At 41.5% G+C, this 13,234-nt stretch overlaps 2 protein-coding genes across 2 annotated transcripts; one reads left to right on the top strand and one right to left on the bottom strand.

The window, feature by feature from the left end:
- Positions 1-1,582: 1,582 nt before the first annotated feature.
- Positions 1,583-5,011, top strand: selenok (selenoprotein K). Its single transcript, XM_044210379.1, has 5 exons — positions 1,583-1,912; positions 2,552-2,642; positions 3,260-3,334; positions 3,905-4,000; positions 4,236-5,011. The coding sequence occupies exons 1-5, from the start codon at positions 1,894-1,896 to the stop codon at positions 4,237-4,239; spliced, it is 285 nt and encodes a 94-aa protein (XP_044066314.1). The 5' UTR covers positions 1,583-1,893; the 3' UTR covers positions 4,240-5,011.
- On the bottom strand, positions 5,005-12,829 carry actr8 (actin related protein 8). Its single transcript, XM_044210378.1, has 13 exons — positions 12,455-12,829; positions 10,679-10,849; positions 10,463-10,573; positions 9,915-10,019; positions 9,576-9,749; positions 8,976-9,069; positions 8,679-8,811; positions 7,980-8,133; positions 7,684-7,779; positions 7,373-7,513; positions 6,942-7,251; positions 5,945-6,108; positions 5,005-5,752 (listed from the first exon to the last, which is right to left on the bottom strand). Exons 1-13 carry the CDS (start codon positions 12,587-12,589, stop codon positions 5,609-5,611), a joined length of 1,932 nt encoding a protein of 643 aa, XP_044066313.1. The 5' UTR covers positions 12,590-12,829; the 3' UTR covers positions 5,005-5,608.
- Between the last annotated feature and the right edge of the window lie 405 nt (positions 12,830-13,234).

Genomic DNA, 13,234 nt, shown 5'->3' on the forward strand with positions numbered 1-13,234 from the left:
TTAAACAAACTAGTCAGAAACTCTACTGCCACCTCTCCTAGACACTTCCATACCTCCACAGGTATGTCATCAGGACCAACTGCCTTTCCACTTATCATCCTCTTCAACATCCTCCTCACTTCACTCTTGCTAATCTTTGCTACTTCCTGCTCCACACCAGTCACTTCTTCTACTCTTCGTTCCCTTTCATTTTCCTCATTCATCAACTCTTCAAAGTACTCCTTCCATCTTCCCATCACACTCCTGGCACCTGTCAATACATTACCATCCTTATCTTTAATCACCCTAACCTGCTGCACATCCTTCCCATCTCTATCTCTTTGTCTGGCCAACCTGTACAAATCCACCTCTCCCTCTTTAGTGTCCAACCAAGCATACAAGTCCTCATATGCTCTTTGTTTGGCCTTTGCCACCTCTACCTTCACCTTACGCTGCATCTCCCTGTACTCCTGTCTACTCTCTTCAGTCCTCTCAGTGTCCCACTTCTTCTTAGCTAACCTCTTTCTCTGTATACACTCCTGCACTTCCTCGTTCCACCACCAAGTCTCCTTGTCCACTTTCCAGATGACACACCGAGTACCCTCCTACCTGTCTCCCTGATCACAGTAGCTGTAGTGGTCCAGTCATCTGGGAGCACTTCCTGACCACCCAGAGTCTGTCTTAGCTCCTCTGATAGTCTTTTCACCTCTAGAACATTCCTCACAAACTCCTCTTTCAGGATAACCTACTCCGTTTCTCTTCCTATCTGACCCATGGTAGAACAACTTGAACCCTGCTCCTAAGCTTCTAGCCTTGCTACCTTTCCACCTGGTCTCCTGGACACACAGTATGTCCACCTTCCTTCTCTGCATCATGTCAATCAACTCTCTAGCCTTCCCTGTCATAGTCCCAACATTCAAAGTCCCTACTGTCAGTCCTACATTCTTAGCTTTCCTCTTCTCTCTCTGCCTACGAACACACCTTCCTCCTCTCCTTCTTTGTCTTCGACCAACAGTAGTCCAATTTCCACCGGTACCCTGTAGGTCAACAGCACCGGTGGCGGTCGTTGTTAACTCATGCCCCGACCGATCCGGTATGGAAGTCATTGTCACGATTCGCATTTTTAATTTGGCATGTGTTTTACGTCGGATGCCCTTCCTGACACAACCCTCTGCATTTATCCAGACTTGGGACTGGCACAAGAAGACACTGGCTTGTGCCCCCTTATGGTTGCATTGCCCCCTTGTGTTGGGAGAGGCTCTCTGCTACTTACCAGAAAAGACTTGAGAACAAACTGGCGTTCCGTTTTAACGTTAACCAATGATCTACGTGGGCGTTCCAGTCATGTGCGACAGGAACACGCCGCCGCGGCTGCAATCAGACCCGTCACATAATTTTGGCACTTAATTAAATTGATAATTTAATAAAAGCGTTCTCTCAATTGAATTTAGAATCTTTTTATTCTGGTGTCAGCAGCAGCAGCTTTTTGTGCGCATCTCCGGTATGGTATTCATGACAATTTGGCAGCGCTCCAAAATACACAATATTACTGTGTAACCAAGTCAGGTCTCCTCAGCATTTTTGCTTTCAAGTCTCAAGTCAAGTCGAGTCTTACAGGATACAGACAGTTCTCGTTTTAGCTTGTTAATATTATCTATTACTATAGCCGTTCATTTTCGGGACGAACAGGACGGGATTCGGGATAATTGCTCGTAATTCGGGACTGTCCCGAATTTTTCAGGACATTCTGGCCACCCTAATACGGACACTGTAAGACTCCAGTAGATGGCAACAAGGCAACACCTAGGACGCAAGCTGCCGTTAAACAAAGAAGAGAGAAGATGACGCAATAACGGACCCGGAAGTGCAGCGCGTAAACACAGCTGTGGAAGCTGTGTTGTGTCTTTCTAAAAGATGGTGTACGTGTCCAACGGTGAGTGGTTTGTCTTGTGTCTTCAACCGTTTTCTCATCTTCAGAACGAATATGTAGCTTTCCTGTAGATATAGTTTTCTCTGTCGAACACTGTCAGTTAAAACACATCACTTCAACAGGAATGGTGTAATGGTAGCAGAGCGTTAGGCTAAACTTACCTAGCTAACTAGCTTGTTAGCAAGTTTAGCCTGGCTGGATCTGCGTAGCAGGAAGAACTGCTGAATTAATCAAGCGAGACTTCTATAAGAGGGTATCTACTAGTGTTTCTGCATTATTCGGCGTATAATTTCAGTGTTAATTGCAATAAGGTTAGTTTACTGAGTGTGTTGCATTGAATATGTAACAGGCAAATGCATCTTAAGGCTGATGGTCTTAGCCCTCAGACTTACGATGGGACTAAGAACATTTTAAGCCATAAGATGCTTTTAACGGGGTCCTGCTGTGTTGTTTCTCGTTTTTAGGCTCAGTACGACTCTTGTGTACGAAGTGTAGTGAATGTCAGTATAACAGAGTAAAACTGGTTAAACTATTAACTGGTAAACTAAGGAGGATGTGAATCGTTACACTCTTGCTTTTAAATGTGAATAACCTCACAAGTTATTCTGTCTTCCATCACCTGATCCCTGCTGTCTCTCTCAGGTCAGGTCCTGGACAGCAGGAGCCAGTCACCATGGCGACTGTCCTTATTGGTCGATCTCTTCTGGGGCGCACTGGAGTTTATCGGTCTGTTGTAAGTCAGTCAGTCACACAAGCATGGAATCAAGGAAACCAAAAGGTCACATTGTTAACTAGAATTGACGTATGACCTTTCAAACAATGTAATCTACATGTGAACTACTTTTGAAGGTTTTTTTTATGAGGTTCATTAAGGATTGTGTTGTCAGTTATGTTTTTCAGATTTCAAAAGGTGCTGTAACTCCGCAGTCTTCCTTGAGTGATGAGAGGAGCCACATAATATTGGATTTCTTTTGTTTAAATATTGTTAACCTGTTGGTAGTAAAACTAGAAATGTAAAGTGGTGGAATAGTGAGATACTTACAAGACTATGTTTACACTCATGCTAGCGGTTCTGTGAGGGTATATATGAGCTAATGTTAATGTCAGTATCCTAACATACTCACAATGACAATGCTAACATGCTGATGTTTAGCATGTATAATGTTTACCATGTTTACCATTTTAATTTAGGGCATTAGCATGCGAACATTTGCTAATGAGGTGGATGCTGAGACAGATGGGAATGTAATTTGTTTTGCAGATGTTTTGTCATAAATCAAAGAAACAGCAATGTTTTTGTATCACCACATAACACTGCCGTCTACTCTGATCTTCTTTGTCCTCTACCAGTTTTAAGACATTGGTTCACCCTGACATGACAAAGGATGGGATGTATGGTTCATCACGCTTTACTGATGGCAGAGGGTAGGTCCCTGGGGCACAGTCATTTCTCTACTGTCACACACACTGGGGACATGCCCTACTTGTCCCTCTATCATAAACATTGAACATAATCTAATAGTGGGAGTGTAGTCTGTGTGGTACCATGTACTTGTCACATGTAGGAACTACCAGAGGATTTTATTTGGAAAGGGGTATCCTGTTAAACTGTAAGAAAACAGTTTAGTCGGTTTATTGTGTAAACATCTTTTTTTCTGTCCTTTTTGGATCCATACATAAAAACCCACTGGTTACTAGAAGCTTATTTAAAAATAGTTCATTTATATATTATCTTATGCTGTTGCCCACTACAGCAGTTGTGAGTGAATTGCAGCATAGTGAGTTGTAGTAAGTGTATTTCAGGAAGGGAGTGTGTTTCTCATTTATGTTGCCCATCCCTTGCACTCCAGGTTAAATAAAAGTGATCGAATCAAATATCTGATATAGGCAAGAAAATAATGAAAACAACAATAAAGAAGTTAATATTACCTTTTTAAGACCTTTCTGTAGCCTGATTTCATACCATTGTTCCCTCTCTGTTGCTTGCTTTTGCAGTCCTCCAGGTCCCCCTGGTGGCAGAAGACGGATGGGAAGAATATCCCATGGTGCTGGTCCCAATGCTCCACCAATGGGTGGAGGAGGATGAGGAAGGTGAGGGGGGGGGATTCTGAATGAAACATTACTCTGATAAACCCCTCGTTGATATCTTGTACCTTCTATTCTGATCACAATGTGAGATAAGGGGTTTAATCTAACAAGTAACCTAAAACCTACAAGTTGTTAAGAATGTAAATATTTCCAAGTATTTTTTTTAATTGCCCAAGAAATATTTGGACATGAGGTGAGGTGGTTACTCCTCCATTGTATAACCCTCACTTCTCTCTAGGTAAACGCCTACACATCCAGTGTAGGCGTGGGGCCTGGCACAGTGTCCGTTTGCTGAGAACCTAAATAAAGATGGTGACGTCACGGTGCTGTGAAGCCCCTCTTCATCGGCTGCCGCTGCCACAAGCAGTTTTTTGACGCCTTTCTGGGAATTCCTACACGTAGGGGCCAGAATGGCTGATACAGCAGCTATCTGCATCATTTCCTCCCTTTTTCCTGCTTCTGCCCTTCCCCTTTCCTGTCACACCAGTCTCCTAGAGATCTGTGTCACTGACATCTCATGATTATCCTTCATGTAGTTAGTCTTTTTTTGTATCCTTCTGTCGGAATAAAAATGTGTATTGTAAAAACATGTTACTTTTGAGTTTGTTGTGTTGCATTACTGTCACACTTTGCAATGACACAACTTGCCTCTATGTAGAGCTGGACAATACTGACAACAATGAGATGGCATACTTTTGACTGTGCCTCAATATTGATAATGTGAGAAGATATTATACAATATTATAAAATATTAAATCTAAGAAGTACACAATTTTGTCTGAAATATAATGTGGATTATGGTAGAGCAGGTGGAGAGGCATTTGTCACTGTTAACTCTGCTGCAACAGTTGCATAATGTGTGTAAGATGTAAAAGCATTGAGTTACTGGGTTTGTGAAGAGAGATTATGTATTATATCTCATACTGGATGCAACCTTGTGTTTATATTCAATGTGTTCAGAACTCCAAAAAAAGGTGGATTTTGTTTGTTTCAATAAAATACAACCATTGTGTATCCAAGTGTGATGGGTTTATTTACACAGATCCAAACTTCCATAAACATGGGAGAATTGCAGTATTATTTACAGAATATTAACAAGTAAACTCCCTCTTCTATTAAAGTGTGTTCAAGTTACAAAACAATGACCTTATTTGGGTTTTTTATGGATGAAACACCCAGACAGATTTTTTGGTGACAATTTTCAACATGGTGTTAGCAGTGCTATAATTGTCAAAGTGATATTGTTCATATACTTTGCCACTATGCAGAGATAGTGCCCTCATTTTAATTTTTGCCTCTAGAAAAACAGGTTTTCTTTCCAAAACACTGCATTATCTACTGTATGAATTTGATCAAGTGATCAAGAGTTTTATCATTTGCTAAATCTTTCTGCATGTTTAATTTTGGAGCAAAACCTTACTTTTCTTAACTTTTCCTAACTACAGTGATTGCGTGTTGGGGCTCTGAGCACTGCCAAAGCTGACCTACACTCAATACTTGGCTTGAACATATCCTGTGTAGACACAGATGGAGCACTGAAGCTGCTGCTGCTCTGCTAACGTGCTGCTCATGTTAGACATGGTGTTAGATTCAAGTAAAATCTGTTTGGTTTCACCAGACAAAGGCAGCTCTCTCGCGGAGCATTCGGACACCAAAGCGCTGCCACTCCCTCTGGTGGATCCACATCTCCTGAGTGGTGTCCAGACATGCCAGCACTGCCCCCCCCTTCCATGATATCAGCCGAGGGTCCATGTCCTAGAGTACATGCACATCAATATACAGTACATTAGAGGAGCTGTGTATATACAGTATGTTGTGTGTAGCTCTCATCTTACTAACACATACATGGAAATACAAAAAAATTAAGGCCACTGAACACCATGCTACTACTTGCATAGGCAAATCTGTATCATATTCTATGACTATGTACAACATATCCCAGGTTACCTTTGGCCGTGTAATAACTTCCACGTTGTCTACTAGCCTTCTGAATGAGGGCGGCATCTTGTTGATGATGCGGTGAAGGAGAAACTCCTGAGCACCATGAAACATGAGCCCTCCTCCCACTACCAGGATGGAGCTGTACATCTTGCGTTTGGTTTCGTCTGATGCTGTCAATAAAAAAGACAAGGTGAGCTAAAACAAGACATCCTGAGCACAGTAAAACATCTGTCCTCCTCCACATCCTTTGTTTTTTACTTCCATGTAAATAAAAAAAAGATACCATATAAAAGATTTTATATAGTATTTTTTTTTTATATAGTTCCTCACAATTTTACAGTGGCCCTGAGAGCTCAACGCACAGCAAATTAAGAAAACATCTTCACCACTTTGACAACACATGCACAGCATTTAGAAAAAATGCTGCAAAGAGAAAACACAACCAACTTCAGAAACACACTGCAAGTACACAAAACACAACAAAATACAGAAACGCTGCAAATAGCACAGACGACAATGGAAACTGCTTCCAGGGGACATTAAAAGGTAATGAACAACAACAAACACACACCACTTACGGATAGCTGACTTCAAATGACTTCATGAGTCACAAACCATAGCAACAACAAGTGTGTCCCAGCCATGTTCACTTTTTAGTGAACAGTTTCCATTGTCATCTATGCTACTTGCAGCGTTTCTGTATTTGGTCGTTTTCTGTTTTTGGAGCGCGTTTCTGTATTTGGTTGTGTTTTCTCTATTTGCAGCATTTTTTCTAAATTCTGCACGTGTTGTCAAATTGGTGAAGATGTTTTCTTAATTTGGTTATGTTTTCTCCATTTGGGTGTGTTGTCTTAAGTTGCAGTGCATTGAGATATCAGGACCACTGTACTATTACCATTTTGTGACCCAATTTCTGAGAACTCCTTTGAGTACTTAATTTTTTACTCTCTTTTAAATCTTTATGTCTCTCCCTGCTTACTATCCCTACTTAGTCCTTTCTTACCACAGCAGTCGATGCTATGCAGGATGGCCTTATCCAAGCCCAGTGCTTTGCTCTCAAACTGGCTCATGATGGCAGTCTTCCTGGAGAGGTGAGCAGACAGGGGCTCTTCCACCTCTCCTGCCCCCATCAGACACTCCCCCTGGGCAGGCCCAAACTCCATCTCCCCCTTCGTCCCACCTCCACTGCTGCCACTCCCACAGCCCCTGGGCAGGTCAGAGAGCTCCCCGATCCCTCCCTGACCGCTCATCTCACCATCCAAACCTCCACCTGGTCTGGAAATAGCTTTTCGGTTCTCAGCAGATTTGGAGGACTGGTGAAGAAAATGGGAGACTAATCAAAAGATGACAAGAACCACTGAGCTTCTATCTGAAGAAATTGTATATAATACAGTGTGTGAAAAGTGTGCATATCTCTGTGTGAGTGTGTGTTACCTGGTCCTGTTTGCTCTGTGTGGCCAGCAGGTAGTGTTCATCATGAGGATCCTCTGAGTCGCCTTGGGAACGGTACTGAAGTGTTGTCATCTTCTGACCTACAATGCCAAATGTGGTCGGGTAGAAAAGACCCATGGGTGCCTAACATATGTATACACACATACGAGCCAGAAAACACAAGGGGGAGAGACAAAAATAGAGCCATAGCTGAAAAGTAATTCTAGTATACAAGCTGGAGAAAGAATAATGTAAAAAGTATTTCAGCACCAGTCTTAAAAAATATAGTTTTTCATTACTATTTGAACTATTACCTGTAATTTCTCATCCCCTAGTCGAACCTGGTAAAGAAGAGCTGGGGCTTCTGGGAAACGTGTCTGGAATTCATGATCTTGTAGTCCTGATATGTCCTGTTATGAATACATGGATAGACACATTTTGGAATTAATTTGAATAACTGCAGATTTCCTTGTCCATTCTTAAGAACAACTATGGTGATCTAAACAGAAACAAAGGTGCTAACGCTTTACTGAAACGGATCAATGTAAAAGCTACAGTTCTCCATTAGTCCCTCTAAACACAAAGACCCCACCCCCTGTCCAACACACACTTGGTCTAGATGGCAGAAGGTCTCTTTCAGATGCTGCAGGAGCTGACAGTCCAGTCTGCTGGACAGCTGACATTCTCTGTAGGGAAAGCCCGCCCTCTGCAGGAGCCAGAAGAAAGTACGGGTCACATCTGAGCCACCGTATGCCAAACACAGCCTGCAAAGTCCAACAAACAGATAGAACACACAATGTAATACTACGGAGTCCCTGAGAGGTCACATGTGAATTTGTTTTCTGAAATTCTTTTGTGTTACCTTGCAATAAATTTTGCGTTCCCTCGCAATATGTTTTGCATTCCCTCAATTCCATATAGAAAGACTAAGCTGTATTAGTATTAAGTAACATGAAGTAGACCGCAGCGCACGTCTCTCCTTTCTGTAGTATTTGCAGAGCGTTTCCCAAAAGTGTTCCTATGGATCAAGAGGAATGCAAAAATTTGAGGGAATGCAAAAAAAAAAAAAATTATTCTGAAACAAAATTCTCACCATGACCCTTCGGGGGCTCCATATAATAAAATGCAACATGTTGCACTAAAAACAAGATGTCAACATGAATGAAACATTCACTATTGTTATCTACTGTATGTCACTGTTCTGGGTTTCATGTGGAAAACGGATCCATGATATCTGCAATTATAACTTGGATGATTATTAATTTTTTCATAGACATAAATTAAGCATAAAAGTGGTTCTCAGCCACACCTGGAGTTCCGGTGGGACACTCCGTCCTCTACACAACAAAGACTGGTCTTCTGGTCTCCTACATCCACGACACAAGCACTGCTCAACCCACTGCCGAATGTAGCACATACCGACTCCTGGTGCACAATGATCGCTACACACACACACACAAACACAGGTTGGGTAAGGTGTTGGCAAGAGAGAAAGATTGGATGGTTCCTTAGCCTACCGTGAATAGGCAATGGCAGAATATAACAATGTATATGTGTCATGTTTTTGTTGTGTGCACAGCCATACATGTATATATGTGTGTAATACCTGAGAAGCCCATATTAAGCAGCAGCATGTTGACAACTTCTTTGATGTGCTGCCTGTTGTTGATGTCAGGAACCAATAGGATGCATCTGTAATACTGGCAACCAGTCACAAAGCAAAGCATTAAGGTGAGAAGAAAAGCGTTTCCACTATCCTACTACTACTAGTCCTACTAGTTTGAACTAATTTTCAAGGTTTACTGAGTACAACGTTTGTTTTTTTCTTATTCAACTCTAACTCTTCAGTGTGTTTTTGTTGATTCATCTTTGCCCTTTAACGTACGTAAAATGATCCTTCCTATAGATGTGCTTCTTGGTAATGCTAAAGATTTTGCATGCATTCATTTTGTACTTTTTCTTGCATTTTTATTAACATTTTATTGTTCCTTCTTTTTGTGCCTTTTAGTTGATCACATTGAATAAACTTTTACGTACAGTGCTAAATAATACAATTTAATAATACTATTATTATAAGCCTTTCGTCATCGGTCTTCTTTCAGTGATTTACAACAGTTATTATTTCTAGTCTCAACATGTTGCAGAGTACTTTCAGCTTTCCCCCACAGAAGAAAGTGATATGAAGAGGTAAGGATGTTTCTCCTACCTTTAAGTCTTTGAGGGGGATATCCAGTTGCTTTTGAATGATGTGACTCCAGATCGTCTCGAGATCAGCCAGGACGGCGGTCAGTGAGCCTCCAGGACCGGCGTGCACATTGAGCTGACCTCTGACTATAGGCCAGTGGATGTTGTAACAGTCGGATGGATTCACATAAAGAGCCTGCATGATGGCAGAATGGAAGGGTTTGGGGGGGAGAGAGAGAGAAAGCAAGATAAAGAAAAATGGATAAAACGTTTAAAGGAGAAAGAGTTAAAAAAGAGCTTAGGTAATGCAAACAGTTTTAGATGTCTTATTTTATAGGAGTTATCAGACACATGCACTGACCTCCTCTCCCACCAGATGAGGAGGATGGTGGGCTGTGTTGGTCCACTTCACCCTGGAACTGCTGTCTAGTACTGCCGGACGGATCTGACAGTTATAAGCTCTGGCCTTAACACACACACACACACACACACACACACGCGCACACACACATACAAACAGGTATAAAAAATAGATTCTTCTATACATTTCTGCATATGAAAGCATACAGCACTAGACACTAGCACAACACTACAGTCATTCATTTTACTTTAAATCAACCAATCAGCCCTTTATTAACTATAGCACCTTTCAAACAAGCCATGCAGCCCAAAGTGCTTAAGATTCCTGTCAAAAAAGAGCAAATAACAAGGTTTGAAATGTTTAGGTGCCAGTTAACTCCTGTAAATTGTTTTCATTTGCAATGACTGCAGAGGTCACGAAATCATTTTCTCCCATCTTTCTATTTCTCACCATATTTCTCTTTCCCATAAGCATGGAACAGTATCACATTGCATATTACATATGCAACAATTCTCTCTCTTCCTGTTTCTCTCTTTCATAATGCACACCTGTTCAGCGGACACGGGTGTCCTCCGCACTCCGTTTGACATCTTCTTGGACCAGATGGCTTGGTCGACCATTTTAAGCCCATTCTGCCTCTGCTCATTGCTCTCTGGTTTCTGAAGAAGAAAAAGAAGCAATGAGGGCAAATGAAAAATGACAGTACACTGGAGACACAGAATAAAAGACTGTACTGTGGGTGTATCTGGTCATGAGTGACGTACATTTAGACCTTCTCTCAACAGCCAGGCATCTTCATATCTTGGCTGTCCACTTTGCTTATGTCTGCGTGCTATCACATGTGGGACTGTCACCGGAAGAGTGTCTGTTGCTCGGCCAATGCAGAGTGTCCTTGAACCAGGGTGGATGACGACTACAAAATTGCTCTGTATTTGCTGTAAAAAAGAGGAATATTTTGACATGATCAGGATAAGCATAGCCATGTCATGTACAACAGAAGAAGGAATACACTGCAAAGTATGTTGTCACCTGAACATTACACCCATATGTGATTGCTCAGCATCTCATAACAAAACCATGGGCATTAATATTCTGAAACAGCAGCCTCCACTCTTCTGAGATTTCAGGGATTTGCTCCCATTCAGCCACAAGAGCTTTAGTCAGGTCGGCCACTGATGTTGGGTGATAAGGCCTGGCTCACAGTCAGCCTTCAGTTCATCCCATAGGTGATGGGGTTGAGGCCAGTCGACTTCTTCCACAAACCATTTCTCTATGTACCTCAAACTGTGCACAGGGACATTGTCGTGTTGAAACAGGAAAGGGTCTTCCCCAAACTGCTGCCACAATGTTGGACACACATTAATGTCTAAAATATTATATATATATATATGTATACTGTAGCATTAAGATTAAGATTAAGTTCAAACCATGAAAAACAACCCAAAACCAAAAGTACACAACAGGGGTGTCCACATACTGTCCATATAGTGTATGATTTGGTTATACAAAAACTTGACATTGACTGTCCAACTTTGGGGAAACCTTCTACCTAATCAAAGCTATTGACCTCCAAAAGAGTTTATCGAGGGAGGGCGTTTTTAAACTGCCAACAATTAAGCATTTAAAAAGGTATTTCTAATGTTCGTCTAGACCTAAAATGATTAGGCACTGAAACAGGTCAGTCTAACACATGAAACCTTAATGTAGATTATGATTTTGTGTTTCATTTCAAATATTCAGTTCAGTTTTCCCATTTGTTTATCATCACATGAGTGGAAAACTGAAAATCAAAATTAAATAACATAATAAGGAAGCCACCATGTGAAAACTTCAATTTCTGAGATTAAGGTTTAAGGACAAAAAAAACAATCACTTAATTTGCATGCACATTCATTTATTTTGGACCAAAAGTATTGATATTGTGGGAAACCTTGTCTGTAAGCTTTCCGATGATCAGAGAACCATACTGTTATACTTATTTTTGAAGAAGATATCTGTCTTTAGGTGGGGTGGGAGTCCAAGTGGGTCAACTTTGAGGGCCCCTGTCTCCTGAATGGTTGGTCATTCTGGTTAATCAGACCACGTTCTAACATTCTCTAGTATGGGTTAACATGTAGGGGGGGGATCGTTCAAATCGAAAGGGGTGGTGAGGTCAGAAAGTGATTGATTTCTGACGGAATGACCCAGCTGATAACTTCTCACAAAGACGCGCTTGCTTTTCATCTCAGTGTAAACTGACCACCTTTGACCACGTTTCAGTCGCGGTGGTCAAATGAAGTATCTGAAGACATCAATTTGGGGCTATTGTAACTAGTACTGTGCTTTGGCAAAACCTCTGACATTTTGTTGAGTATACGATTACCCGAAAGAACAATCCACAGTTTAAGCAATAATGAAAATAATCTACTTACTAAATGTGTCCCCTTCCAAGTAACAGATGAGTTCAACTAATTGATATTATGCCCATGTCAGCCCAGAACTTTGGGGGATAGAAATAAAAGCATTACACAACAGATGAAACCCTCGACTTCCCATCTCACCTCCTGAAGGGGCTCTGGGACGGCCGGAGGAGCGATGGGTCTTTTCACCCCGCGCTGTTGCTCCTTCTCTTTCTCCTTGTCTCGTTCTTTTTCTTTCTCCTTCCCGTTGTCCTGCTCTTTCTCAGCTTGAGTCATGTTTACTGTTAAATTCAATCGACTAAATAGTCAGAAATAACGAGTCGCGACCTTCCAGTGCTTCTGAAGTGCTTCAAAAGGCAACCACACGCAAAAGTTGTTGCAGCGGTAGATTCTACTTCCGTGTTTGGTCACATGGTACAAAATGGAGATTTCTATTTGTCAAAAGAGTTTTTTTTTTCTTGGCACTGCTTCTCGTCTGACAGGTGCATGACAAATAATGGCAAATGCATGGATGGTATAAGACTCAGTGAGTGGACCCCTGGGTACAAATGGGTTAAAAGGCCCCCCTTTCTGACAAAATAGATCCACAGTGACACCCCTATTCCAGAAATATTATAGGAAAGCGTCAAAGAAAACCTACGGAGCCCCCTAAAGGTCACGGCGAGAATTGTTTTGAGGACTACTTTTGCATTCTCTCGCAGTAAATTTTGCGTTACCTCGCTATACTTTTCTTCTTCCATTCCTTGAGAGCCATATTTCTACTTCCGCTCAGTTGCTCCCAGCACAACGCAACAGTATATCAGCTCATTGAATTTTACTTTGAACTGGGCATTAAGTATGTTGATATAGTACTACTGCTCAATGGGCATGCATGTTTTTGTAATTAGTGAAAGTAAAATTAAACAAATTCTTCGATCAAGA

This window comes from Siniperca chuatsi, linkage group LG10, assembly GCF_020085105.1.
Source record: "Siniperca chuatsi isolate FFG_IHB_CAS linkage group LG10, ASM2008510v1, whole genome shotgun sequence".
In the NCBI taxonomy this organism is placed as follows: domain Eukaryota; kingdom Metazoa; phylum Chordata; class Actinopteri; order Centrarchiformes; family Sinipercidae; genus Siniperca; species Siniperca chuatsi.

Excerpts from the sequence above, each read along its gene's own strand:
- actr8 (XM_044210378.1), bottom strand. The coding sequence starts at position 12,589 with ATGACTCAAGCTGAGAAAGAGCAGGACAACGGGAAGGAGAAAGAAAAA. Across the intron at positions 7,514-7,683 it reads TAGGGGATGAGAAATTACAG|GCACCCATGGGTCTTTTCTA; the intron begins GTAATAGTTCAA and ends TACATATGTTAG. Across the intron at positions 6,109-6,941 it reads GCATAGCATCGACTGCTGTG|CATCAGACGAAACCAAACGC; the intron begins GTAAGAAAGGAC and ends TTTTATTGACAG.